General features: G+C 46.9%; 2 protein-coding genes across 3 annotated transcripts in view; one reads left to right on the top strand and one right to left on the bottom strand.

The window, feature by feature from the left end:
* Positions 1-16,725, bottom strand: part of LOC115074286 (E3 ubiquitin-protein ligase CBL-like) — a 53,451-nt gene extending 36,726 nt beyond the window's left edge. The window contains 1 exon segment of the mRNA XM_029573604.1: positions 16,186-16,725. Coding sequence (XP_029429464.1) covers positions 16,186-16,542 — 357 coding nt within the window. The 5' untranslated portion in view covers positions 16,543-16,725.
* A 225-nt stretch (positions 16,726-16,950) lies between these two features.
* Positions 16,951-27,923, top strand: LOC115073853 (coiled-coil domain-containing protein 153-like). 2 transcript variants are annotated; one of them, XM_029572734.1, is made up of 7 exons: positions 16,951-17,012; positions 18,156-18,252; positions 22,179-22,244; positions 23,269-23,388; positions 23,572-23,664; positions 26,225-26,355; positions 27,102-27,923. In XM_029572734.1, the coding sequence occupies exons 2-7, from the start codon at positions 18,192-18,194 to the stop codon at positions 27,228-27,230; spliced, it is 600 nt and encodes a 199-aa protein (XP_029428594.1). In that variant the 5' UTR covers positions 16,951-17,012; positions 18,156-18,191; the 3' UTR covers positions 27,231-27,923. The 2 variants fall into 2 exon arrangements, with proteins under 2 accessions (XP_029428594.1, XP_029428596.1); XM_029572736.1 differs by lacking the exon at positions 23,572-23,664.
* Positions 27,924-27,932: the final 9 nt, after the last annotated feature.

The following is a 27,932-nucleotide window of genomic DNA, read 5'->3' as shown; positions in this document are numbered from 1 at the left end:
CAAAGAGTGTGCCACCCAACACTAGACTCACATGGAGACAATCCCAAGTTTCCAAGCAATGCAAGCTGCTTCTCCTTTCAATATACAGAGCTCCTGAAGACACCCCCCAATCAGCAGACGAATTCTGCTGTGCCCGTGCTTAATTCAGTCAGTCAATGGGGCATGGCACTCCTGCCCCAGGCAGTCAGCTCGCTCACCCCCTTCCTGATATGGAACCCCAGGCCTTCAACGTCTCCCCAACAACGGTCAGCTCAATTCCCTAGGGATGTATCCCACAAAGTCCCTCAGTCCTGACCTCTCTGGGGGCACCCGCTAGAAACGCAATCCCCAGGACACACCCTCACTGACCAAACACTGCACGGCACTACATCCAACACTCGAACACCACCCTGCCCTCGCAGGAAATCTAAAGTGCATCTTTTTGTGCTGCCTGTAAATGTTACACCCTCTTCAGCTCAGGTGAGCATCTTTCTTCCGCACATAAACACTAAAGTAAATCTGAAAGATTAAGATGGCACCCAATGTACCCTGATTTAACAGTGAGGCTTCATTTCTGTTACGGCATGCACAAAAAAAAATAAAATACACATCTGAAGACACTGCCCTACAAGAAATCTGTGCACTGACTAATGATAGGTAATTAAGGCTGTATGCCACAAATTTTGAGCTCTATATTTAGCACTCTTAAAAATTACAGAACCCACTTAACAAGCTTGCTCATCACTCATAAGAAGCCTGTCTCCATTCCACCCTGCCCCCAAGTTATTTCATGTAAATACCCGTTTAGTGGCGCACATAAGCAGCCAAGGAATCTGCTGATTGAGCTGCAGGCACACTACCATTTAACAGAAGTATCCTAGTCCACGAGAAGCTGATGCATGCAATTGCTCTGCAGAAATTCTAAAAGTTGGACTATTATCTCCAAATAGGACAAAATTACAGTGGGAACTGCACCTACTCCATTGTGGAAGGCCCTATGGCCAGAGGGCAAACTCTGGCAATGGAGCATGAAAGCTTCATCCACATGAAGCCCCTTGCCCTTCCCCCACCATTTAGTTACAATTAAAGCAGTTATACCCTTAGGGACGGATGTCAGCAAGTAAGGACCATGTGGCCCATCCAGTCTGCTCCATCGCCCCTGCCTACACCGCTCTAGCTGTCAGTATAAGCTTGACCACCTGCAGGAGACCACTCCTCATCTGGGAAGTGAAGACAAGCCAGCCTCCTGCCCATGCTAGGCAAACTTATTTTCCAAGAAAGCCTATTACAGCGAGCTGCCCTATCACCACCAGGGTTGGGACAAAGCAGAACTTACAGAATTTAAGCACACTTGGGACAGATTCAGAGGGCTGGGGGATAGGTAAGGAGAGTAAAATTGGGTGGGTGAGGAGGCCAGATGGTGATTTACAAGTGGAAACTTATCCAAAATGGTAGAGTGGCCATAAAGAGTCAATGACAAAGTTGACGTTCCCAGAAGAGTGCTACGGGTGCTTTGAGCTCCCAGAGAGGCACGGTGGGGTCAGAGCATCGGTAGGACCTTGAAAGATTTTCTAGGGTAAAACGGCAGAATTTCCTCCAAATCCCCTTTCCGCCAACATCAGATTATGACCTTTTGTCCTTAAAATTCTCTGGAAAATACCACTTTCTTGTACATTACTGGAGCCTGATAAATACTTGACTGTTTCTATCACACCACTTTTGTTCCCCTCTTCCAGAGAGTACATGTTGAGCATCTCCTGTCTCTGTGTGTACTGCAGGACTATTCCATTTTAGCAGCAGTCCTCTGAACTGCTTCCATCTCCTCAATGTCTGTACAAATATACGGCCTCCAGAGCTGAACAGAAACTTCAATGTAGGAGCATTGCTCACGAGCTCCTTTTTCCTGCTGGGAGGGCCTCTTCATGCACACAAGCACACTGGCAATCAGCAGGACACTCTTTCTTGTTTCGCAGTTGCCAGCTCTTGTCCTTCTGAATTGATGAGCGGCTAATGGATTTTTGTGCCCAAGGCAGTTCTTTCTGAAAGCCTAAGGAAAGAAAACCCTTACGGAATAACTTTTGTACTACCAAAAAGCCCGAATCCTGTCCTGGACAAGCACCAGCTGAGCTGGAAGTGATGTTACCAGGCTTTACCCACCTTATGCAGAGCAGCCTACCACGCTGACCCCCATCCCTCAGCCTTCAACCTACCACGCTGACCCCCATCCCTCAGCCTTCCACGCTGACCCCATTCCTCAGCCTTCAGCCTACCACGCTGACCCCATCCCTCAGCCTTCAACCTACCACGCTGACCCCCATCCCTCAGCCTTCCACGCTGACCCCATTCCTCAGCCTTCAACCTACCACGCTGATCCCCATCCCTCAGCCTTCAGCCTTCCACGCTGACCCCATTCCTCAGCCTTCAGCCTACCACGCTGATCCCCATCCCTCAGCCTTCAACCTACCACGCTGACCCCATCCCCTCAGCCTTCAGCCTACCACGCTGACCCCATCCCCTCAGCCTTCCACGCTGACCCCATCCCTCAGCCTTCAGCCTACCACGCTGACCCCATCCCTCAGCCTTCAGCCTACCACGCTGACCCCATCCCTCAGCCTTCAGCCTACCACGCTGACCCCCATCCCCCAGCCTACCACGCTGACCCTCAGCCTTCAACCTACCACGCTGACCCCATCCCCTCAGCCTTCAGCCTACCACGCTGACCCCCATCCATCAGCCTACCACGCTGACCCCATCCCCTCAGCCTTCAGCCTACCACGCTGACCCCCATCCCTCAGCCTACCACGCTGACCCCATCCCCTCAGCCTTCAGCCTACCACGCTGACCCCATCCCCTCAGCCTTCAGCCTACCACGCTGACCCCCATCCATCAGCCTACCACGCTGACCCCATCCCCTCAGCCTTCAGACTACCACGCTGACCCCCATCCCCTCAGCCTTCAGCCTACCACGCTGACCCCCATCCCTCAGCCTACCACGCTGACCCCATCCCCTCAGCCTTCAGCCTACCACGCTGACCCCATCCCCTCAGCCTTCAGCCTACCACGCTGACCCCCATCCCTCAGCCTACCACGCTGACCCCATCCCCTCAGCCTTCAGCCTACCACGCTGACCCCATCCCCTCAGCCTTCAGCCTACCACGCTGACCCCATCCCCTCAGCCTTCAGCCTACCACGCTGACCCCATCCCCTCAGCCTTGGCCAATCTGCCACTGATCCTGCTGCTGAGCATCAAACGGGGAGCCTTGCAGCCAAGCATGGTTGAAAATTACCAAAGCAGTTTGCTTAATAAGTCACCAATACCATTTCTGTATGTGAGGAGAAACATCACAAAAGTGGTGGCACTTAGACCAATAATTTACATAGAAGGGGGAACTGTAATGACCCTTGCTCCCCTCAGTACAGTGCTGCAGTGTTTGCACTGTCTGTGCTGTACTACAAGAATTTCTTACAGGAGATTGCTTGGCCAAAGAACTCCAAACCTAAGAGAGCCCAAGAGCGCACACGTCCACGCAAAACAGATAGTAACTTATCAAAGCAACTGCCAATTTCTTTCAAAAAGCAGTTTGTAATGTCACAAAGACTGCCAAAGGCGAAAGCTCCCGTCACCCACAGTCATGAAGAGAGACATGAAGAGAGAGATTATAAAGAAGTTAAGATAAGGAAGCTTGGACACCAATCCTCAGATAAAGAGCCACCAGGAAGCTTGATTGGACTCTGAAAGGTTCCCAGCACAAGCTGAAACACAAATCCGAAGAAGCCCCGCGCATCTTGGCAATGCCGAATAAACTGCCTTTACGCAGGGCTTTAGGCCTGCCCCTCACTCTTTGGTGCATGCACCAGTTCGGGCTTCATTACAACAACATGGCATGCAGCACATTATCTCTCCTCTGACAGGAAAAGCTGCTCGGCTGACGTCAACATCTGAAACTGGGCCGAGGAGGTGGAAGGAGCACGTTTATTGCATTATGTCTGCATGATCTAAGGCAAGGAGCCAGAAACACTTGGCCCTCGTTTCCGCTGCTACACTGCCGCCTTTAAAAATCCTCTCAAACATTTATGCTCCCCTGCACCACAGGAAATAACGGGAGGAAATCAGGGCCAGTGCAAGGGGATTAGGCACCCTAGGCACCTTCTGCCTTGCGCCGCCTCCCCCCCCCCCCCCCGGTTACAACCCCGACTCCTTCCTCTCGATTTTTTGGGCTGTGAGCGGAGGCGGCAAAGAGGAGTGGAGATTTGAACCTTCAACTTCTCTTTGCCGCCGCTCACAGCCCCCACACGGCTCATGCCCCAGCTCACCTACCGCCTCAGCCAGCTCGGGGGGAAAAGCAGCAACAAGACACAAATAAACAGGAAACCATTTATTAGACTAAAAATCAAAACCACCAAAAAGATGCCAGCAGCGGTTTAGCAAAAGTACAGACCATAATGAACCATAGCCTGGAAAGGAAAACATTTATGCAATCTGTCCCTCCTCTTCGCCTTTTAAATTCATGAACGCCTCTCCTGCCCATAAAGGTATCGGACACGGCAGGCACAAAAGGAACGGATGCATGGGAAGCCCAGAGTGCAATATTGCCAAGCACTCTTCTTGCTCCTCCTAGTTTCTAGGAGAAACGAGCAGAGAATATCTTTCCACCGTGCTAAGAGAGAAGACAGACAGACAGACATGGCCTCTTGAAATAGTTCTACAGTGCTGCCCTAATGGTAGCCCTGTATCACATCAAACTGCAGGGATCATATTGCTTTAGGCCAGACAGAAAACTGCATGATTCAGTGCTAGCATCACATGACTAAGCCTTTCTGGACCTCCCATGACCCCTGGCAGGCCCTCTTCCTAGCTCCAGGAAGTTCTCGTGTGTTTGTCCGAATCAGTGTGCGTGCAAAGTTTAACATTCTCATACGTTGTTGATGAGTCCAACTGTATCGCAAGAGTGAGTTTTGTGGTTTGCTGTGACCTTGGCTAGGCTGAGAGTTAAAACAGTGGTGTGTTTTTTCCAGAACACCTCAGACCCCCCCCCCCCCCCCCTCATCATTGCCTTCAGGCTAGTACAGGGGTCAGAATGGGGCATAAGAACAGAAGAACATAAGAAATTGCCATGCTGGGACAGACCAAGGGTCCATCAAGCCCAGCATCCTGTTTCCAACAGAGGCCAAAAACCAGGCCACAAGAACCTGGCAATTACCCAAACACTAAGAAGAACCCATGCTACTGATGCAATTAATAGCAGTGGCTATTCCCTAAGTATAATTGATTAATAGCCATTAATGGACTTCTCCTCCAAGAACTTATCCAAACCTTTTTTGAACCCAGCTACACTAACTGCACTAACCACATCCTCTGGCAACAAATTCCAGAGCTTTATTGTGCGTTGAGTGAAAAAGAATTTTCTCCGATTAGTCTTAAATGTGTTACTTGCTAACTTCATGGAATGCCCCCTAGTCCTTCTATTATTCGAAAGTGTAAATAACCGAGTCACATCTACTCGTTCAAGACCTCTCATGATCTTAAAGACCTCTATCATATCCCCCCTCAGCCGTCTCTTCTCCAAGCTGAACAGCCCTAACCTCTTCAGCCTTTCCTCATAGGGGAGCTGTTCCATCCCCTTTATCATTTTGGTTGCCCTTCTCTGTACCTTCTCCATCGCAACTATATCTTTTTTGAGATGCGGCGACCAGAATTGTACACAGTATTCAAGGTGCGGTCTCACCATGGAGCGATACAGAGGCATTATGACATTTTCCGTTCTATTAACCATTCCCTTCCTAATAATTCCTAACATTCTATTTGCTTTTTTGACTGCTGCAGCAGACTGAGCCGACGATTTTAAAGTATTATCCACTATGATGCCTAGATCTTTTTCCTGGGTGGTAGCTCCTAATATGGAACCTAACATCGTGTAACTACAGCAAGGGTTATTTTTCCCTATGTGCATCACCTTGCACTTGTCCACATTAAATTTCATCTGCCATTTGGATGCCCAATCTTCCAGTCTTGCAAGGTCCTCCTGTAATGTATCACAGTCTGCCTGCATTCCATTGACTTTTGGATGCCCCCTTGGCTCATGGAGGGCCGTGAGGAATATTGGTCGCAATTCATCGCAGAACATTTTGGGGTTGTGCCACATTCCTATGATGCCATTACAGGCAAGGCGGGAGGGCAAGTTATTTCTCCTTTATGGCAAATCATAAAGACCTGGCTGTTGAGCCAGACATTTAAGGAATCCCTAGGCAGAGCTGAGAGACTTAATATTGGGACAAGCGGGTCAATGTTGGCCTTGGGTGCTATTTTATTCTTGTGCGTCTTGATGTTCTGTGTTAACAATGATATAGCTGTCTGTATTGGATTTTACCGCTGTAACTCGCTTTGAGCTTAATTTGTAGACGTGGGATACAGTCCCATGAAATACATAAATATATGAGGCCAGGGCAGTGCCCAGCACAGTGCGTTGGCTCCATTTGAATTTTTTTCACGTAGTGTACCTGTCTGGTGCGGGGCACTATTGTGCAAGACTTTAAACAATACATGCCTGCTTCGTGGGTCTTTGCCTTTGTGTCTGCACGCGTGCGTATGTACGTGCCCAGATTCTACGGTGTGGGCATGGTTCCGAGGTGGCATGCAAAGGACAAGTAGGGGCTGCTTGTGTGTGCAGCATCATTCCTGATGTGGCCATAACCTGTCTTATTACACGCTCTTCCTTTCAGCTTCCGTGGATTCCAGTTTTCCACTTTCAGTATACAGTGGTGGCCACATTCTCCTTGCTTGCGCTGCTAGAAAGCCAGTTAACCCCTTTGATCCAGCTTCAGGTAAATCAGACAGTCAGCAATTAATTGCACAGATGTGATGAGTTTCTATGACAGTTGAGTTTAAATGAAGCAAACTGCAACCGTGATAGAAGCTGGAGTTCAAATTACAAATGGTAACAACGCCTTCCCTTAGGAGTTTGTGGATAAAGGACACAGAAGTAGCAGATCGCTCCTTTTCAAACTGAAAATCCCTCCAAGAAATAAACTGTGCCAGGCTGCTTTGGGTCAAAAGGGACCAAGAAAAAAAAAAAAAAGGGAGAAACAGAGAAAGAAAGGGCATGAAGCGGTGCCAGGAATCCCAGAGGAAAACCAATGGGTCCAGGACTAGCAAGAGGGAACTCCAAACCTGACAGAGTACCTGAGAGCTACTCGTTTCCTCAGCTTGTGTTGCACTGACAGCTACCACCCGGGCCAGAAGCCAGGAGTCCTGGCAACCTGATCATCACAGAAGTGTCAAAACCACCGAGCTCTACTCTCGCAGACCGTGAGAGGGCAGAAGGACAAGAAAAAAAAGAGAACCATCGTATTGAAATATTTGGCGCGCGGAGTTTACTTGGGGACAGATAGGTTTAGTTTAGGGGTCGGGGAGGAAGGATAAGGTTAAGAATTCCCCTCCCAGTCCGCTCCTTAATTGGAGCAGACTGGGAGGGAACTGGGAAAAAGGCCGATCCCGTTGCCACATGTAAACTGAAAAATCCCCCCCCTCCGAGCACACAAATGGGGCTCCCGCCCGCACCAATTATCAAATCAGGCGTGCATGTGTGTGCGGACATCATATAACATGCGCGCATGTTATAAAATCGGTGTGTCCATGTGCGCCTGCCGGGAACCGCGTGCCTTTTAAAAATCGACCCCAAAGGATCTGCTTTCCAGTCAACTCCCATCTCCCAAGCAAATACGTAGCCTGGAATGACGAGTGATCTTGAATCTCTCTCAGGTCGATGCAATATAGTGCGCTACAACTTATCGCAGTTGGACACGTGTTTTGGACACGCTAGAAGAACTCCCAACACAATAAAGGGATCATAGCACGTCCAAAACGCGCGTCCAAACAAGCACGTGGCCGATGGTGCTCATCTCACGTAAGTGCCATGTGGATGAGGTTATTAGCTATTACCCCTGATGCAGAGGAAACCCTGGTGCCCACGCACACTCGTTAACGCAGCAAAGTTAACGTCAACCCTGAAGCCGGCGTTAAGTCATACCGTGAGCTAAGGGCTCAAGGAAAAAAACAAAAAAAAGAGAGAGAGAGTCCTGCTGTCAGTGCTTCCTCCTACTTAGTGACATTACGATACGAAGATCCACTGCTTGCAGGGACTGAAAATTCTGAAAAAAGGAAGGGCTCGATACCCAAAAATATTTTGTGGGCACACAATATACACGCTGCAGGCGTGCGGGTACATTGTGCACGCGAGTTATCTCTGGCAGGATAAAACAGATTCTCCTATTGCGCGTCCGTTTTCCTAACCTGTGCACACAGTCACGTCTCCAGGGCGCTCGGTGCCTTTGAGAGCTAGGGACGCTCAATTTGTCCCCAGCACGAGCATCTTGCCGCGGCAATTAGTTTACATAATGCATCGGGTGCCCAGGGGCTCTGGATACGCCTTGACAGCTGGTGCTCAACAAGAGTGCCCGTTTCACCGCGACTTTTATTGCATCGGCCCGTCCGACAGGATATTATTGCCCATCTGCACAACTGGCATTAAGAAAAATTTGTGAACAGAATTTTAAAGCCTGCCCGCTTCAGGGATGCCCAGAGACCCCACTGCCTCGAAAAGCCACAATCCGTGTTTTATCTAGCTAACAATCCAGCACTGCACCGACGCTGTACGATATTATATCAGACTTGCCTGTGGGCAGTCCGCAGCAAAGTTTAGTACTTTATTCAAGAATTCATCGCATACTCACCCTACCTCCTAAAACCCTGCCTGACAGAACTCAAATAAGCCAAAATGCAATATGGATGAAGAGGCAGCAAAATTAATTTTTGTTTAAAAAAAAAAAAAAAAAAAAAAAAAAATCAGACTATGAATATGGAACAACATGAAAACAAGCTGCAAGATTACTGAGGAGGACAGTTGCCGTTGTATCAGAGATCAGTTGAGGGTTGAATAGAAAAGTCTGTATGCAACCAATAACAGATTTGAAGAATTTTGCTGCTTCCAAGTCAGGAACGAGCAGGAAAGAAATAGCTTTCCGAGCACATTCCTTTCAGTGTGCTATCTATGGAGCGTAAGATACACTGAAGACAGCCCTTTTACAATTGTAAAGTGAGCTATTTGTACTTAAGGAAATGGAAAGTCACTGGGTCACAATGGTCTTCCTGCCGAGTTATATAAATATCACAAGGATTTTCTTGTAAGCAAACTACTGGATGTCTGCACGCAGTGCCTGGATCAAGGGAAACTTCCGGATTCTGTGCAAGACGTTCTCATTGTATTGATTCATAAGAGAGCATCTGGACTGAGGCTCACACTATTCTATGCCACTGATTAATGTCCATGTTAAAATCCTACTCAGAGTGCTTGTGTTGCAGACCAGCTGGCATTAGTAAGTCACATTTATGAGTTGGATCAATCAGGATTTGCGCCACCAAGAAGTACTTGCATGAACATTAGGAATACCAGGAACATTGTGGGAGCTGCTGAGCAACCTTCAGAGGCTTTGGGTACCATTCCCTTGGATGCTGAAAAAGCTTTTCACTCTGTTGAATGAGATTTTATGTATCAATTGTTGCACAGGTGTCATTTTGAGACCAGTCTTAGGAACTGGCTAGCACTGATTTATAATAATCCTACAGCAAATATTACGAATAATCTTGTTTTTCCTCACTGCTCCTTGTGGGAAATATAAATAGTGGCCAGGGGTCACTGACCCGTTTGAAAGGGCAGCGTGGACTGGTGACCTCATATTGAATGGCACTGACTGTCACAATTAATAGTGTGAGTGGGGTATCATTATCTGGTATGGAACTAATGTACTGGAGATGACCACTGGATGTATGTTACTGGCACTGGCAAGATGGCAACTCGCCATTAAATGGAAAGATAGGCTGCCATTAAAATCCAATTGACTTATATGAGAAATGCAGTATTTCCAATGGAAAGAGAAACTTTGTAAGGCGCGAGGTTGTCCACTTACCTTTATAACACTATAGTCTCTCTGGATAAACTGCTTCAATCACAACAGTTAAGTAAGGGCTGACCTAACCGATCACATTTTGGTTAGTTATGGTTTGAACCACAGCCAGGCAACTTCCTGCATTTCAGTAACTTGACTAGTCCCTCTGAAGTAACTAACAGGCCGATACGGTAAAGCACGGCGGGGCTAGCGAGCCACTTAACGCGAATTAGACGCACATTTTCGATGCGTTATCTGGACGCGCGATTCAATGTCGGCACCAGCGCGTCCGGAAACAGGCGCGTACAAATTTGCGCCCGCCGTATGCAGCTGGCATGTTAATGACCGGATTAGCTATTGCCCTCGATACAGTAACGCACGTCCACAATAGCGCGTCTTTAACGAGTTTTTTTTTTACCTGTAAATTTTGCTTCTACCCTGGCCCTGGCGTTAGTATGGTGCCCTGCATTGTGGCAGGCAGACGCATCGGACAGCATCATGGATAATATGTACATTTTGGCTTTGGCGATCTTTTTGTTACGGATAAAAGCCAGAATAAGAAATGCTAGGCGAGCGACTGGATACAACAGCCAAGACCAGAGGAGGGAGAAAACCGTGTGTGTGTGCTTTTGTAACTGTGGTTAAGTCCGTTCAAACGGCAGCAGTGGCTCTGCTTTGTGGCCTGGAAATGAATGCACCAAATATTTATGCTGCCTGTTGTGGCAGATGCTTCCATAACATTTTTATAATAAAATATTAATATTATTTTGTTATGCTGATTACCGTGTTCTGTTGCTTTTCATACAGGCACAGCAGGACAGAGTCGTCCGTGCACAGGCCGGAGCTATCAGTGGACAGGCCAGGGCCATCCGCAGACCGTGTTCGCAACGTATCTTTCGCCCATGGACAATTCTCTTTGGCATGCCCGAGCGAGATGTACCGGCTCAGCTCACGGGCAATCCTGGCCCTATATGAAGAGCTGCGCAGTGATCTTGACCCCCTGGCCAATCGCAACCATGCTGGGCCAGGGTTGATTAAACTTCTTGGTGCTTTACATTTTTTCGGTACCGGAAGTTTTCAGAACCCAGTGAGTGTTGTTGCGGGTATGACCCAGGCCGCCTCACGGCATCTGGCACAGGTCTTGAAGGCCATGATGAGGAAGTGCACCATGTTTCCTACCGATCCAGTACAATAGCAGTATTATTTTGTCTTAACAGTAAAACTTTTTCGTATGATTTTTCTATCCGTACTCTGATAGTAGCATTATTTTGACTTCTTAAAACTAATAAATTTTGGGGTTTTTTTTTTTTTTTTTTTATTATCCATTCTCTGTCATTTCCTTCGGCGTCTAGATTTCGGTGTCCCTGAGGCTCCGCGGGACCTGCGGCAACAGGGACGCCTCTCCGGACGCCGTGCGAAGCCTCTTCCTCCGGCGTCTAGCTGAATAAATGAACAGAGAATGAACAAGAAAGAAGAGGGGGGAGGGGGGGCACATGGACAGCATCAAGAGACGAGGGGGCAACGTCCATGGTCGGAGGTCCCGCCAGCTTCCGTGCGCCATGGACATTCCCACCTCTTTTCAGACGAACGTCCATGGCACCCAGAAATGTAGGTAGCGGGGCCTCCGACCATGGACGTTCTTGTCTCTTTTCGGGAGTAAAGGGATGCTGATCCTCCGACTGATATCCAAAAGGAACAGTTCAAGCCGGTCTGTACGATCCTGACCCGAACCAAATACAAAAAGGGAGAGGTCTTACTCCGAGCTGCGATTTATACACACATTCAAGGTAGGATTATGACGCAGCGATGATGTCACGATGGGGGAACAATGGGATATTTGGCAAGATCGATGAAAACCTTTGAAATCATAACATTTTGAATTGAAAACCCCTGTTGGATAGAAATAACACGTATTGAAGTACAACGCATTGTCCACAGGACCCAGGATACTGTATAGACGTCTTATACAGTAAAATCCAACCGCGCTTTGGTGCCGCTTTGATTAGCGTCTTATTATAATACAGAATCGTGCGTATAAAAAAAACGAGTTGCACGCACGTTAAAGGAGCGGGCGCGGGGAAACATCCGCACATTTTTTTAACGCATCCGTACTGTATGAGCCTGTAAATTTGGTCACTCAAAAAATGGGTGATTCTAGAGGCAAGCCTAAGAGGGGGGTGGGGGTGTCCGGACTAAGCTGCCTAACCGTGATGCAGAAGACACGCCGACAATTTTCACAAAGTTTCAGCCTGCTCGAGCCTGGAAATTCACCTCACCCAGGTCAGCCACAATTTTGCTGTTGGGCGTTCAGCCCATGCTAAAAATTTCACCCCCGACTTTCAACAATAATTGATTCTGGTTGTTTTGTTTTGGTTTTTTTTCAGGGACAGTCTTATGCGAATGTGAAACTGCATTAGATGGAAAGACAGAGGTTGACAAAACTGGACTTTGTTTAATATTTGTTTTCTTCCTACTATAACCAGAACATTTCAACAAAAGAAACTGATTTAAAAAAAAAAAATGCATCACATGGAGGAACCAAGAAGAGGATCTGTGTCTCCTGCCGCCCACTCTTGCTCAAAACGTAGCTTCCGCTATAAAGAACAGCCAGGAGAAGGTCTGGTCATCTTGCCTCTATTGGCACACCATCAAATGCAACGGCACAAACTGAATTTAGCCACGAGAGGAAAAGAAAATAGAATGGACAGAATTGCTTCCATGTACTACAGTGGGAACAGCGTGGCAAGGGAGCTCCCAGAAATACTTCTGCCTGGAGCCAGAGTAAGTGGATTCAGGAAGCAAATCCAAATTGCAGAAGTGTGTGGGTGAATACCACGTCACAGGCCTGTCCATAAGTGCAGCTGAGCCCCCAGTGTTTCTCTCAGGTATGCTGAACATCTCCTGAATACAACTTTGTATGGAACTTGTTTCACAAAACCCAAAGTTCCCCAGATATCAGCCCTCCGAAGCAGAAAAAGGCAGATGAATTGACCAAGCTGACCTTGTTATTTAAGACCTCAGAAGATGCAAACATTCACGTCTAAGACTGTCATCTACCTCTGGAAATCATGCTGTGAAAAGTTGTAGTCAGACATAATATAAATGGGCTTATGATTTGCTTCAATTGTGCTATTCTAGAAGCATCAACAAGTCTCCATGGCGCAATCAGGTGGACTGGCAGGTTACATGGGAGGCCTCGCTGCATGTCCCTACCATATATATTTTATTTTACTTATGGACATATGGCCTATGGCAGGTAGCTATGACTCTACAATGAAATGATGAAAAGCTACTCCAGCTACCAAATCTCCCTAGTCCCTGCCTCATTGATGTGCCAGCAGCATACAGGGCTCGCAAGGTGAACTCCTGGCAAAACAAAACAGAAAGCGACAGACACCAAGCAAGGGATGAACAATGATCTGAGAACCTGGGTTACCAGCCAACATTTCTTTAGACACCACATGAAACATTCCCTCCTCTTCTGCACCCACAACATTTTGTTTTACTCTCTCGTCTAAATTTTGCTTTTTGCTATTTTCACTTTTTGCCTTTGTTCTGTCTAGTCTGAGGGAGGAGAAATAGCCTAGTGGTTACAGCAGTGGGCTACGAACAAGGAGACCAGGGTTCGAGTCCCGCTGTTGCTCCTTGTAACCTTGGGCAAGTCACTTTACCCTCCATTGCCTCAGGTACAAAACTTAGATTGTAAGCCCTCTGAGGATAGGGAAATACCTACAGTACCTGAATGAACAGTAACTGAATGTAAACCGATGTGATCTCATATCGATATATAAAAATAATAAATAAATAAATAAATAAATAAATAGTCTCCCTCCTCACCTCTCTCTCTAGCGGGCCGATTCAGTAAAGTCCGCAGGAGAGCGGGCGAACGCCCACTCTCCTGTGCGCGCGATTCTGTATTTAAATGAGGCCCGGCGGTAAAAAAGGGCAAAAGGAGCGGCGGGTTTGACAGCCAACGCTCAATTTTGCCGGCGTCGGTTCTCGAGCCCACTGACAGCTACAGGCTAAGAAACCGGATGCCGGCAAAATTAAGCATCCAGTTTTCGACCCGACAGCCGCCGGCCGACTTCAAATTTTTTTATTTTATTTTTACTTTTGGAAAGTTTCGGGACCTCCGACTTAATATCGCTATGATATTAAGTCGGAGGGTGCACAGAAAAGCAGTAAAAACTGCTTTTCTGTGCACTTTCCCGGTGCCCGGAGAAATTAGCACCTATCTTTGGGTAGGCGCTAATTTCTGAAAGTAAAATGTGTGGCTTGGCTGCACATTTTCCTTTCTGAATCGCACGGGAATACCTAATAGGGCCATCAACATGCATTTGCATGTTGCGGGCACTATTAGGTTCGGATTGGACGCGCGTTTTCGGCCCCTTACTGAATAAGGGGTAAGGGAAAACTTGCGTCCAGTGGCGGGTTAACAGTACGCTCCGTCAGAGCGCACTGTACTGTATTGGCCTGTAGGTCTTTCCCCCAGGTCAGCAGCAGCACCTTTTGCTGGCGTCAGGCCAGCGGCCTTTATCCCTGTGCCCGGGCAAGCGGCAGTGGTGGTCTCTTCCCCAGGCCTGGGCTAGCGGCAATCACAGCAGCTCCTATCATCAGGGAGGTGCCAGGCACCTGAGCTTTTTCCAATACTGACATCAACTATACTAATTCTTACAAGCCAACTAAGCTTCTGTATTTCCCATTAGTGCTGTTTTAGAACACATAAAACCTTGACACATTAATTGGGCATCACTGCTGAAATATAAGAAACATGGCTAAAGAATACCCAGTCAGAAACGTGCAAGGCCAAACCACCAGGACAAGTTTGTAACTGGCTGTCAGAATACAGGAGGTGCACCCAAAAAAATTCAAAACAAGAGTCTGGCAAGCTGTCCTGTTTGTCTGTTTCCCAGTAACCATACACTAAATAATTAATGGAGTCTGTAAACATTTAAGAAAAACAAAACAAAAAATCAACTCTAGACACTCCTTGCTCTCTTGCCGAACCATAACACTGTCTAATGCACAAAATAAGCATTTTCTTTGCAGTTCTAAATGCAAGGAAAACAAAATATTGTTCTTCAGGATTAATTATCATTACTTCATCAAATCTGGAAATTATGTAAAAACAAAATTTGGACAAGAGTGAGTTATGAAAAACATGTGTGCGTGTGACAGGAAAACATCATGATACAGGCAGACAAAAAGATTGCACAAGACATACTGGCTTTAAGGAAAACCAGAAAAACGTATGTCAGAATCCTCAGACCAGCTTCTCTGCAAAATATTGTGATTATTCTGAACAGGAAAAGAGGAAGCAGGTCACACGCCCTGGAAAAACTTTCCAAACTGCACTGAAAAAAATTTGTTCCAAATCAGTAATGAAAAAACATTAAAAGCTCAGATGGACTGAATTTTAAGCAGATGCAGTTTAATAATTTCCCTAAGGACAACGGCACCAAAGGACTTCAGCCGTGGAGAAATATTAACACAGAATCCTTTCCACAGGGCAGTTTTTAATCAGTTTAAGCATTTGTTACTTAAAATATCCAGCTGCATGCCTCAGTCCCTTCCCATGCAGAGCGTTCACAAGTCCCTGGGGACAATGAGAGAGGGTTAGGGGGGACGAGCTTTCAGATCCCGAGAACTGACCTCTGTATGTGGAGACTGCACTGCTACTGCATGCGCCCAGGGGCGATAAGCCCCTGTACCAAGACTGGCTCAGCAGAGACTTTCACTTCCTTGACCTCAATCTAGTCTCACAAGGGCTGTGGATGCCTTCCAGCTGCAGAAAGCAAATGATCCGAATATTTCTGAATCCGAGTTCACCGGACAGCTAACTGTGCCCTGGTGGCAAGCACTACCCTGGCCAGGGTCTGGGAAGGAAGGCCTTCCCTCTTTTCCACTTCAGTTGGTTCCCACTTTCTGCACAAGGCATGGTCCAGCTGGGGGGGGGGGGGGGGCGCAAACCCCGCCGCCGCCACCTTGCGCCCCCCAGTTCAGGCCGTTCTGCCCAACGTTTCCTGTCCCTGCCTTTCAGCCCATCTCCTTCATAGGTTTTCTGCATCCCAGCCCGCTTAGCTCCCTTCTTTCACCTTCCTCCTGCCCTACACCACCACAAGGGCTTCTCATCCATCCCGGGGGGGGGAAGTCCTCTCTGTTCTTTCTCCCATCCCCCGGGGAAGCTCCCCATCCTCTGTCCGGGGAAGCTCCCCATCCTCTGTCCAGGGGCTCCCCTTCCCCCCACCTCCTGCCCACCCTCACCTTGTCCATCAGCTTCCAGCACTTCTCCACCATCTTCTTGTCCACAGCGCCGGGCTGGTGCGGGCCGAGGTGGTGGTGGTGCGGCTGGAAGGCGTCCTTCACCAGCCCAATCAGCCCACCGCCCTTCCTTAGGTTGGCGGCCATGGTGGGGGGGTCTGCTTCCCCGCGGAGCGCGCCGCTAGCAGCGAGAGCCCAGGACGAGCGACCGCCGCGCCTCACTTCCCCTCGGCCGGCTCGACGGCCCGACAGCGGCAGCTCCCCATCTCCCCGTAGCCGCCGGAAAGCGGAACCACCGCTGCCTCCAGGAAACCATTCACAGCGCCCCAGCCTGGCCCCGCCCTCGCCCTCTCCGCACATGTGCCCACACTGGCGTCAGCCGGATGCGGAGCCGGCGCAGGCGCCGTCAAGAGGAAGGCGATAAACAGGAAGCCATGTTTGGTTTTGGCAAGAGCAATGCCACAAACGGGAGGAAATGGGCGTGGTTTTCTGCCTGCAAGGTCCCGTAGTGGGAAAGTAAAGCCCGGCATTTGCTCACAGATGAGATAGGGGGAGAGGTTACGCTCTAAAGTGGGTCACGCCGTGCGCAAAGTGCGTGTTTAATAAGGTAAAGGCGCGTCCTGCCCAAAGCAGCGGCAGACCGCGGGCTTCTCTCGTTACCATAGCACCCAAGGTATCTTAGCAACGCAAACATCCCGCCCCTTCCTCCGTGCTCACTGATTGGTCAGAAGAAGCCAGACCGACTGTTTTCTCTTCGATGATTGGGTGGGTAGCTTTCTGTTTCGCTTGCGGTTGGAGACTTTCTCCTCTTATGCTAGAGCCCTTGACAGGTGAGCACTGCGATCCTTCTGCTGAGGAGCAGTAGGGGGTAAAATTCTTCTAAGCACCAAACTAGAGTGGGATCGGAGGTTGATCCACATGGGCTCTTAAGACAGTCAAACAGGTGGATTAGGTCACAGGTGCACAGGGAGAGGAATGGTCAGCAGAAACAAAGGTGATAGCTCCCCTGCCTGAGTCCCTGCTGAACCTCATTGGGAATATTGTATATAAGTCTGGAATGGGGAAATAGCCTAGTGGTTAGAGCAGCAGCCTGTAAACTAGGGAAGTGAGGCTTCAAATCTTGCTGCTGCTGCTGCATGTGACCTTGAGCAAGCCACTTCACTCGCCTTTGGGGACAGGGAAATACCTGACTGTAATCTTCTTTGAAAGGTGGAACATAAATAAATAAAGTTTTTAAAAGGATATAAACAGGGTGGGATCGGTCCAGAGCTGGCTCCTAAAGTGGTCTTTGTATAAACAATATGGGGACAGACTTAAAAACGTATACTCTAACGAAAAGGCAATACAGGGGAGGTATGAGAGAGGGTCCTATTTACTAAGCTCTTTTCTTGGAGTCACAAACCATTAAAAATCTTTACAAAATAAGCACCCAGATATTTAAATACCTCCAAGGTTTAAACGGAAAGGAGGTTCTGGGATGACAATATGAGGGTGGAATGGGATAGATTCATGAGTAATCTAAGGAAATATTTATTATAGAGAGGGTGGTGGATGCATGGAACAGCTTTAGGGTTGCTAACTGGCTCCAGATTTTGAGGACAGGTTGATCCAGTCCAGCTTTTACGCACCTGCATGCAGATACTTGCTTTTGTTAGGGAACGCAATAGGGAAATTAAAATAAATCCTAGCATGCAATGGGTAAAATTAGGACTGGATCAACCCTGTCATGAAACTCTGAGCCAGCTGGCAACCCTAAACAGCCTCCCCATGGAGGTGATGGAGACAATGCCAGTATCTGAATTCAGGAAAACATAAGATAAATACCAGGGGATCTCCGAGGGAGTGGTAAGGATTGGTGAATGGAGCAGTTGCTGTGGATGTATAGACTAGAATAGTCCAGCAGGCCTTTTTGTGCCTTCCCAGTAACTGACTGTGCCAGCATTCTTTCAAAATGTCTTTTCTTTATGTTTCAGGGGAAATTATTTTTTTTCTAGTAGCAGGATCAAAGGATGCCCCCCAAGAAGAAAGAAAAAGCAAGAAAAAAGGGGAAACAGAAAAAGAGTGGGACAGGTGAGTGTGGCAGGCACCTGTGCAGGCATTGAAGCGCAGGTACGTAGCACTTATAGAGACAAGAGGTAGGAAACCAATGGCCAGGCACAAGGATTTTCAAAACAGTTTACAGCTTATCCCCCGATACATTAAGAAAATGGAAAATGCATCACTTCAATCAACTGATAACAGAACATAAAGACATGCAAAGCATCAGTTCTGATCCAACATAATTTAGCACCACACAGTGTAGCGCAATCAAGCAAAATAGCACAGAGTGGAACCCCACCCCTCTTTGTCCCAGCCTCTTTCACATCACACCAGGAAAGTGAGGGCATTGAAAGGTTTCTATTTTAATGCACACTCTGTATCCAATAACATTTTAGTAATTAACGACCGGATTGTGGATTTAGATCCCAATTTAATCTGCATTGTGGAGACTTGGTTCCCTGAAACAGAGGGTTTGGTAATCTCTGACTTCCTGCCTGAATATAACATTTCTTCCCCAATCTAGATTAGGTTTAAAAAAAAAAGGGGGGGGGGGAGTCGGGGTTGCTGTGTTTTTTAGGAATGATACAGCAGTGACTAAGATTTGTTAATTATCCTGTAGGAAGCAATTATATAGTGATTAGTGTAGGAGCAGAGGTTGGAGTTGCCTTTCTGTTGGTGCACCAGCTCGCTTCAACTCCAAACATGAAGGACAAGTAAGTGGTGGATTTCACTGTTAAATCTTCCTTGGAGTTGTCTCAGCTGGTTGTATTGGGAGACTTTAAAAATGCTTCCCTCACGGCAGCAGCAAACAGTGATCGTAAGCTTTCCACCCTTACCTTCTGCAGTATCACTCACAAACACTATTGAGCAGCAATAGTCCCGGCACCGATTCCTGAGGCACTCCACTTAGCACTGTCCTTTCTTCAGCGTGAACTCTATTTACCATCAGTTTATCCATTAACCCATTTCTAATCTACTCCACGACCTCAGCTCCCATCCCTAGACTGCTCAGTTTATTTACGAGTCTCTTATATGAGACAGTCTTGAATGTTTGCTGAAATCCAACTACACTCACATCCAGGGCCTACCTTTATCTCAATTCTTGGCTCATCCAATCAAAGAAATTGCTGCCTTAGATCCTGCAACCGAATGAATTCAAGCTGGTTCACTATCCTTTCCTTCAGAAGGGTCTCCAGTAATTCTTCTACCAATGAAGTCAGACTAACCACTTTATAATTTGAAATCTCCTTTATATAAAGAAAGGCAACAGCCACCCCTCTCCAGTTCCATGATACCATTCCCTTCTCCAGAAATATATAGTACAGGGCCTTCAATTGACCTTCTAGACCTTTTGATCTCTTTAATATCCTAAGATGTAGTCCATCTAGGGTTGCCATCTGGCTCCAGCTTTTCAGGACAGGTTGATCAGTCCTGCTTTTACTTGCCTGCATGCAGTTACTTATAGTCTTGCTTTACTTAGGGAATGCAATAGGGAAATCAGAATAAACCCCAGTATGCAATGGGGTAAAAACAGGACTGGATCAAACTGTCCTGAAAATCTGGAGCCAGTTGGCAATCCCAAGTCCATCCAGCTCCATGGTTTGGCCCACTTTCAATTTGTCTACTTCCACACCCTTTCTTACCAAAGTGGTTTGGTGTCTACCTCTCCATCTTGGTTGTTATATCAAAACCATAAGGTCTGATGTTTACTAGTCCTTAGGTGGGCAGCTACCTAGCTATTAGAAAGGCTGAGTATCACCCTGTCTCCCATGAGTTCATTACCATTTCTCTGAGGGGTGTCCCCACAAAGGAAATCCAGGATCTCTCTATTTCCAACCAATTCCACCAAAAGGCTACTCCAGTCCACATTCAGCAGGTTAAATTCTACCACCAACACCACTCCCCCCTATGTTCCCAGCTTTTGGCTGCCTTCAACTAGATCAGTCCAGTTCTTCTACCCCAGTCAGAGGTTTGTAGACCAAACTGCTGGAGCTGGAAGTGCTATCTCCCCTTTCCAAGATGGCCCATAACACCTCCTCATTTCCCTCTGTCTCCTGCATTTCATTTATTTGATAATTTACATCAAAAGCTTCTCTTCTGCCATCTTTTGTCTTTCTTGCACAGATTATAGTTCAGTATGGTTGTATCTCATTCATGGGACTTTGCAAACCATGTCTCCATGATAGCAACCAGAGGGCTGGCAGATCTGGAATTTTATTGTCAATTTATGTTTATTTTTTTTTTTATGCTTTGGATATTATTATCTTGCTTTTATGTTCTATATTGAGTGTGTGTTTTATTATGTATTGGCTTTTTTCTATGTTTTATATTGAATATCTGTTATACGTTTACTACTGGTATATTTCTATGGATGTATTTCTTCTAAATAGGCAAGCTATAACTTTTTAAAATAAATACACAGAGCCTATGAGAATTTGTGCTGATTTTCTTCCAAACCATTTCTCCTCATGGGGTCTATAGTCTATATAGCAGGGGTGGCCAACTTCAGACCTTGAGAGCTACAAACAGATCTGGTTTTCAGGATATCCACAATGAATACGTATAAAATACGCATACACGCCCTCCATTATATGCAAATCTATCTCATGCATACTCATTGTGGATATCCTGAAAACCAGGCCTTTGTAGTTCTCGAGGTCTGGAGTCTTTTTGTCTAACTTGCTGCTCAAGGGTAGCCTAGTGATTGCCTCACTTCTGCATCCCCCACCCCCTGATACTACAGAAGAGGACAGAAAACTGATCCAGTGTGTTTGGGGATTTTTTTAATAGGAAAATTGCCCCTAAGCCAGGGCTTCCCACACCTCATAGCCAGCCAGGCTATCTACCATGAATATGCATAAGATACAGAGCCTCTAGGCTATGTAAATGTATCTGCAAATTTATTTCATGCATTTTCCTTGTGGATATCATGAAAACGTGACTGGGTGGCCCCAGGATAAGCGTGGGAGACCTTGCCTTATGGAAATCATTTGTCCAAAACAGGCATTGGTCTGTTGGATGTAGTTATTTTGTGCTAAATTGTGTTCCAACAAAATACATCTACCAGTGCCCCAGCCTCTATTAGTCTCAGGCTTCTAAGGCTTCTTTTTACTTTTTCTGGCTTTTTACTTGTTTTGTTATAAATAGTATAGTCTTACTTAAAAGAGTAGGGATTATAATGTTTTGTTTTTATAATTTGTATTTTGTAAACCGTTTTGGTCAAATTCGTTTGAAATTCGTTTGAAAAGACGGTTTAGAAATACTTTTAAATAAATAAAATAATATGCTCTCGCTGCTTTGCATTTGGAGATATGGTGTCATCTATTGCTTTCATTGATGCATTTTTCATACTTAATATCATTTTGAAAATTGCTAAATTATTCAAGGTTTTTTTTTAGATAAAAGAGGTCTGACAATAATTCCCCTTTTCATCGATTCCCTAGTGAAAAGCACATGGGATCGATTCACATTTTGGTTCATGCGTAGAGGGGGCACCCACAAAGGAGAAGTTCAGATCTGAAGATCCCCAGGAGGTTCTCACGCTATAGGAGATGGTGCAGTGGGGTAAGGGAAGGAAACGTGATAGGGTGAGCTGGTGGTTCAGTGGTCGTGCATTGCCTCACCGCGCGGAAGGGCCTGCTTTCAATTTCCACCTCTGGTTTTCTGCTTCTTGGGTTGGGCCTGTGCATCTAAGAGACAGCATTCACAGGCCCAGGGCAGGGGAGGGAGTCCAACAATGGTAAGACCTAGGGGCTGGACTAGGAGCCATGATCATAGGATTCCAATAGGAGCCCTGGGGCATGCACCATGGTGGAAAAGGCCCTGGGGAGCTGTGAAATGTGGTTCTGACTGAGCTGGAAGCCCAAAGCAGCAGGAGGAAACAGTCTGCTAAAAAAAAAGAAATTAAACAGGAAACTAATTTGTTAGTTCATGCTCACTCCTTTCTCTGCGTACAGACCATGACATGGAGGAAAGGTTCCGGAGGACAGTGCTGGAGGTGGAGGTGCTTCAAGACCATTTGGGTGAGAAACTTATGAATTTTCCACTGTTACCGGGAATAAGCTGCTTTCATAACTACTGTGATCCCCCGCCTTCCTTGGGTCTGGCGTTAGAAGAAAGCTTAGCTAGGGTGAAGAGAATATCAAACTCGCTTGCAGAGTTCACCCCCTTCCTGCCTTCCTAGGGTTGAGGGCAGCAGCTTTCACACCTCTCTGTAGGCCTGGGGGCTTATGTAAGGTCAGCCTGGCCCTGCCACTGATGGAGGGAAACAAAGAAGGCACCCGTGAACGTGTCCATTAATAGGAGCATGGGATGTTAGTGCAGGTTGTTCCTCACTGCTGGAACAATCTAAAGAAATTCAGTAACTGTATTAAAGGAGCACTTTCACTTCCCTAGCAGGTATTTGTTTCCTCATGAATTACACAAAGATACAGGAACTTCTCTGGGGTCACAGTTTTGCTCCACTGTACCGAAGAAAGAATACACAAAGCACTTTATCGCATCTGAAGCTTTGAGGCATACGTTATTATGGATTTGGTACAGCGTGAAAAATCAGTGGGGCTGATGAACTCAACCCTGCAAGGGTGGGGTCCCTTTTTCCTTCACCTTTATTCTCTAGCTGGAGCTGACAATTCCCAGCCTAAGTACCACAGGATGGCCCATTCCAACCCGCACCACAACCATTTTCAAAATTCACAAACTGGATGCATTAATCTCAAGCCACTCTCCGGGGAGATGAAGGATTGATGGATCCTTGGTCTGGCAATTTCTTATGTTCTTATGTGTCAAGGGGCAGGCCATCACCCCCCTGGCTGGCAAGCTTTTGGCAGAGACAACTCCCTTTCAAGGCAGGGGCCAGCAGCCCAGCATCTGTTTAGGAGATGCTGCTTTGTGCTTGTTACTTTGCTAAAAGGTGCTGCCCACACATGTGGTACACCAGTATAACTACTATTAATCATTTATTGAGGATAGGGATTACTGTCTCAGTAAAGCTATTAAAAAAAAATCACGTCTCCACCCTTTAAGTGTCTCTGACATGCTTTTCAGCTTTGCGCAGGGATGTGGCGAGACAGGCTGAAGCCAAGGGGGCAGAACTGAAGGCGAGACTGTTGCTGCTGGAGCAGGAGCTACAGCACGAGCGGGATGATAAGAAAGACATTTATGCAGGTACGAGAAGCTTGCACAGACACCTAGGGAGGAGCGAAAGGGACACTCAGACATTTAGGCATAGCTGAATCGGGCATTACTGCTGGTCAGCAGCGCCTGGAAGGGAGGCTCTGCGGGATACAGCATTTATGCGGTAGTGTCCCTCTCTTTTTTGCTTTGCCTCCTCCCCCTCTCTTTCCCCAGAGATGATCCGGAAGTACAAGGAGCTGCAGCAGGAGAGTGAAGTGCGGACACAGGGCCTTGAGGCAGAGGTGAAGAAGCTTCAGGAGAAGCTAGGTGGGTGCAAAGTCGTCAGAGCTAAATATCTGCCCATAGTGAGACTTGCAAGGGCCCAAGGGATGGGCCCAGTCAGCATTCAGACTGTAGGAGGCACCACGAGGGAGAGGAGCAGGCAGGAAGAAAAAAATGCATTTAAATATGTATTTATTTCCTATTATGTGTAATGTGTTGTAACTGTACATTATTTTTAATGTGTTGTAAGCTGTGGGAGTGGTCCTGCAGGGTTAATAAGGTGGGATAGAGGTGTAAGGAGTAGAATAAAAAGGGGATCCTACTGTCAATGCAGAAAAATCTGACAAAAGAGAGGAAGTAGATGAGGGAGAAAGGCAGAGGATGAAACGGGCATCAGCTGGTATTTTAGCACACACTTTAGTGCATAGACCTGAATGGAAGGTGGATAGCATTAGAGAATCCGTCATCCACAACAAAATCCATGGACAAATGTGTAAAAGTGCATTTTGTTAATCCAAAATAATGGAGGAGGGAGCAAAAATTGCCATAGTGTGTGGTTAATTTACCGGGTTACTTCTGGGTTTTTTTGTTTGTTTGTTGAGGCATCATTCCCAATACATCTTTCTTTTTTTTCTCTCTTGACCCTGGTGTTGCGTCCTGAGCTTCCATCTCAAATGGAATTAATCTCCTCTACGCTATCCTGCCATGAGCCTTCATTTGCAATGATATCTGTTCCCTTCCCCCCGCTCCTTATTCTACCTTCTCGCTCCTGCGGCAGAGCAATGGGCTTCAGCCGGGGGCCACTGCTGACAGCTCCCCAAATACATTTCCCCTTCCCCCCACTCTCCTGCACAACAGGAAGGAGAGGGTTAAATAAGGAGAAGGAGGAAGAAGGAAAATGGAACTCCCTCTCCCACCACAAAACAGCTCAAAATTATTTAAAGATGAAAAAAAAAAAAAAAAAAAAAAATATATATATATATATATATATATATATATATAAACATCAATGCATCATCTCATACCTTAGACATTTTTAAAAAATGCAACAATTTCTGAAATAAACCCCATACACCATCAAGCATTATATCCTCCCTGTAATATATGCACAGAAAAAGTACTAGCAAATTCAACATTAACCCTCGTGCTAATAACATCTGTACCACATCTTCAAGGATAATATCTTGAACAGCCACACCTTAATGCTCTTCCTAAAAGTCATTTAGTCTTTTTGAAGACTGTCTTTTTCTGGAAGAGGCCACTACAGAAAAGGCTCATTCAGAGGTCCAAACCAAAACGTGACTGATTTCCCAGCAATCACAAGCTACATACAGCCCATACCGGGGAAAGCTTGCTTCGTAGATACGTAGGCCCTAACTCCAGGAGTACCTGCAGGGCACAGGCCATCCATGCTTCCATGGGCAACCAGTGCAGATGCTGCATCACTGAGATTGCAGGATCCCTTGCCCTCAGATCCACTATGATTGGCACATCTGTATTCTGGAGTAACTGCAACTTTTTCAAAGTTCCTAGGGCCATCCTACCAACACTGCATTACAGGAAAAAAAAATGATTATATATATATATCTATCTATATCTATAATATCTATATCTATCACCGGACCCATTCAGTTTGTCCACACTGTTCTGGACAGGTGTCCTCTGACAACCAGGAAGCTTGACTGCTTATAAGGCATCATTCCCTATTCCAGGGCAGTTTTTGTTGGCATCCTCCTTAGCTCTCCAGCGTTGAGGGGAGATTAGCATACAAGGTCCCCTATTTAGTTCACAACCAGTACCCCTCCCTTCCCACATCAAGCCATGTTGCCTGAAAATTCGACCTCATTAGGTCCTCTCTGTAACCTCCCAGACAGACCTGGCTACGTGAATGCCTGCAAATCTGCTGGGACCTTTAGTTATTACTGTACTTGCAGCCTCCCAGACAGACCCAGCTACATGAGATATTGCTGTACTTGCACTTCACGTCTGGCCACTTGGTCTTTTTGTTGGGCAGTAACATCCCCAGGACCAAATGGCCCTAGATGCAAAAGTGAAAAAGTGGGCTTAAGAATCAGACCAAATCTCCCGCATGGCAACACAGAGCACTGCCCCTAGCAATCAAGCTGGCTCAGGAAGCACTTTATTAAACAGTCATTGGCAAATCGCAGCATGCATAAGAACACACAGGTTCCCAGATGTGCATCTCTGGCCATTTTTACAAGCCTGGATGAGCACAGATGCTGTTACAGGGAGATCCTTGTTCTGGGATCATAAAGGCAGCTCTTCTCCTGGGCTGGAGCTTCCTGCTACCTTCCCTGACTCGGCACCAGGGAGCTCCTAGGGATGGCAGGACAGGCTAGAATAGGATGGACTTCTGTGCTCCTTTCCAGCACCTGTAACCTTCTGCCTCACTAGAGCTGGAGAATACGACCTGCTGTAAAGAGCTTCACCTTGCACACATCTTTGCATTCTGTCCAGTCCTTTGTCTTTGCTCTCTAGCACCCACCTTGCCTCCTACACTACTCACAATTTCTCTGCAGCCTCATGTATTTGCTCGTGCTCTGCACCTCTTCCCCCTCTCCGCTCTTCATATTGTTGTCCACAGGAAGCTGTCAACAGGAGATGCAGCAGCTGCAGGAGGAGAATCAACAAATCCTGCTGGAGAAAAACCAAGCTATCGTGGAGCTGCAGAGGACGACGGAGAGTATTGAGGCCGAATATGAGAAAATCCTGCATGTGAGAAGGCCGTGCGGCAGCAGCAGCACACACACTATTACTCTGTCATCCTCTCACCCTGCTTCTGCAGTCTCTCCTCACCCAATCCCTATATCCTGTTTGTGAGAAGCCCTGCTCCTCTCTCTCTCTCTCTTTTCCTTCCTAGAGCCTGCATGCATGCAAAGATCTTGGGTAATAGCCCACATTTTGTCAGTCAGCATTCCTCTACCCTTGGCTCAGCCCGTCCCGGGCCCGGGCCATGCAGGGCTCCTTACATGCCCAGCGTTCTCAATGTGTCTGCATAGTGCTCTCTCCACTTTCAGGCAGCTTTTGGTTTGTTTGGTTTTTATGGTGGCAGCTTCCAGCTGCTCATGGGCTTCTAGCTCAATGGGAACCAACCTTTGCTGTAGAAACAGCACAATGAGCCTTCATTTGTAATGATGCAGGGTTTATTCTACATTTTTCACTCTCTGCTTTCTTATCTAACCCTGCTATTGTAGCAAAAGTTCTCATTTACTCCACAACTTGATACCTGCATACCCCGAGTCTGGCCCCTAGGTGCCATCACTGTGCGATGGTTGGGTCACCTTCACTCAGGGGAATATTACGCTGCTTCCACAGCATCCCAAGCTCCAACCAGCCCAAGGAGCAGAGGCCACATTTAGAAATCAAACCCTGATCTCCTGCATGGCAGAGTTCAGCACAGCCACTGGGCTGGCCCATTGCAGCTTGTGTTAATGGAAGACTGTATGCTGACTTATTCCTAGGCCACTTTAGATAATCTCCTCTCCAAACTCACCCTCGTCAAACTCCGCTGGACATCACAGGCCATTTCCATTCACAGCGACTACAAGCAAAGACTGCAGGAATGTGGACTCAACCCGCTGGACATCTGACTGGCTTCCATGTGCTGGTATCGCAGACTGTGGCCTGGGGCATAAAGGGATTAACGAGCTGGGACCAGATTCCACATCTCCCTGTTTTGTAGGGAAGAGCTCGAGTAGCTGTACTGGTGCTGGAGAAAACCGGATTGGTTGCAGGCTGCAACTAACATAAGAATTATCCAAAAATCATCACACACACACACACAGATGTGTCCATTCTCAAAATGAGTCTCTATGAGGAAATTCTCATCAGGATACAGGGACCTCAGAAGTTAAGAATTATTTGGCAAGATGAAGCTGCACCTCCTGAGTTCTAGACAGCAGTCTCTTCCCTGAAAAAATTACAGCTGTTTTCATCCAAGAGCCTCCCTCCCCACACCACCTCTCCATCCCTGGGTCATGGCACCGTTTCTTGGATCCTTACCATCATCCCAGGCTAAGTCCTTCTCCAGGTATAACACCTTCCCCCCGGCTTCCACCACCACGCCCTCCTTCAAATGCCAGGCCCAGAGCAGTATGGACCGGGCCATTCTGTAGCACTAGGTTCTAGAAGTGCATGTGTACTACTGTTTAACTAGAACTTTATTACTTTCCATCATACATTATAAAACTATTTACTTAGTGTTATGAAAGTGCAGTTTACAAATTTAACACCAACAGCAAACTAAACTATGTGCAATAGATTGCAGTAAATATTCAGATCCAGATCTGCAT

Source organism: Rhinatrema bivittatum, chromosome 12 (assembly GCF_901001135.1).
Source record: "Rhinatrema bivittatum chromosome 12, aRhiBiv1.1, whole genome shotgun sequence".
NCBI lineage: Eukaryota > Metazoa > Chordata > Amphibia > Gymnophiona > Rhinatrematidae > Rhinatrema > Rhinatrema bivittatum.
This window is presented reverse-complemented; position numbering and strand designations above follow the sequence as displayed.

Coding starts and splice junctions, on each gene's coding strand:
- LOC115073853 (XM_029572734.1), top strand. CDS start 18,192: ATGCCCCCCAAGAAGAAAGAAAAAGCAAGAAAAAAGGGGAAACAGAAA. Junction 18,253..22,178: donor ACAGAAAAAGAGTGGGACAG/GTGAGTGTGGCA, acceptor CTCTGCGTACAG/ACCATGACATGGAGGAAAGG. Junction 23,665..26,224: donor GAAGCTTCAGGAGAAGCTAG/GTGGGTGCAAAG, acceptor TGTTGTCCACAG/GAAGCTGTCAACAGGAGATG.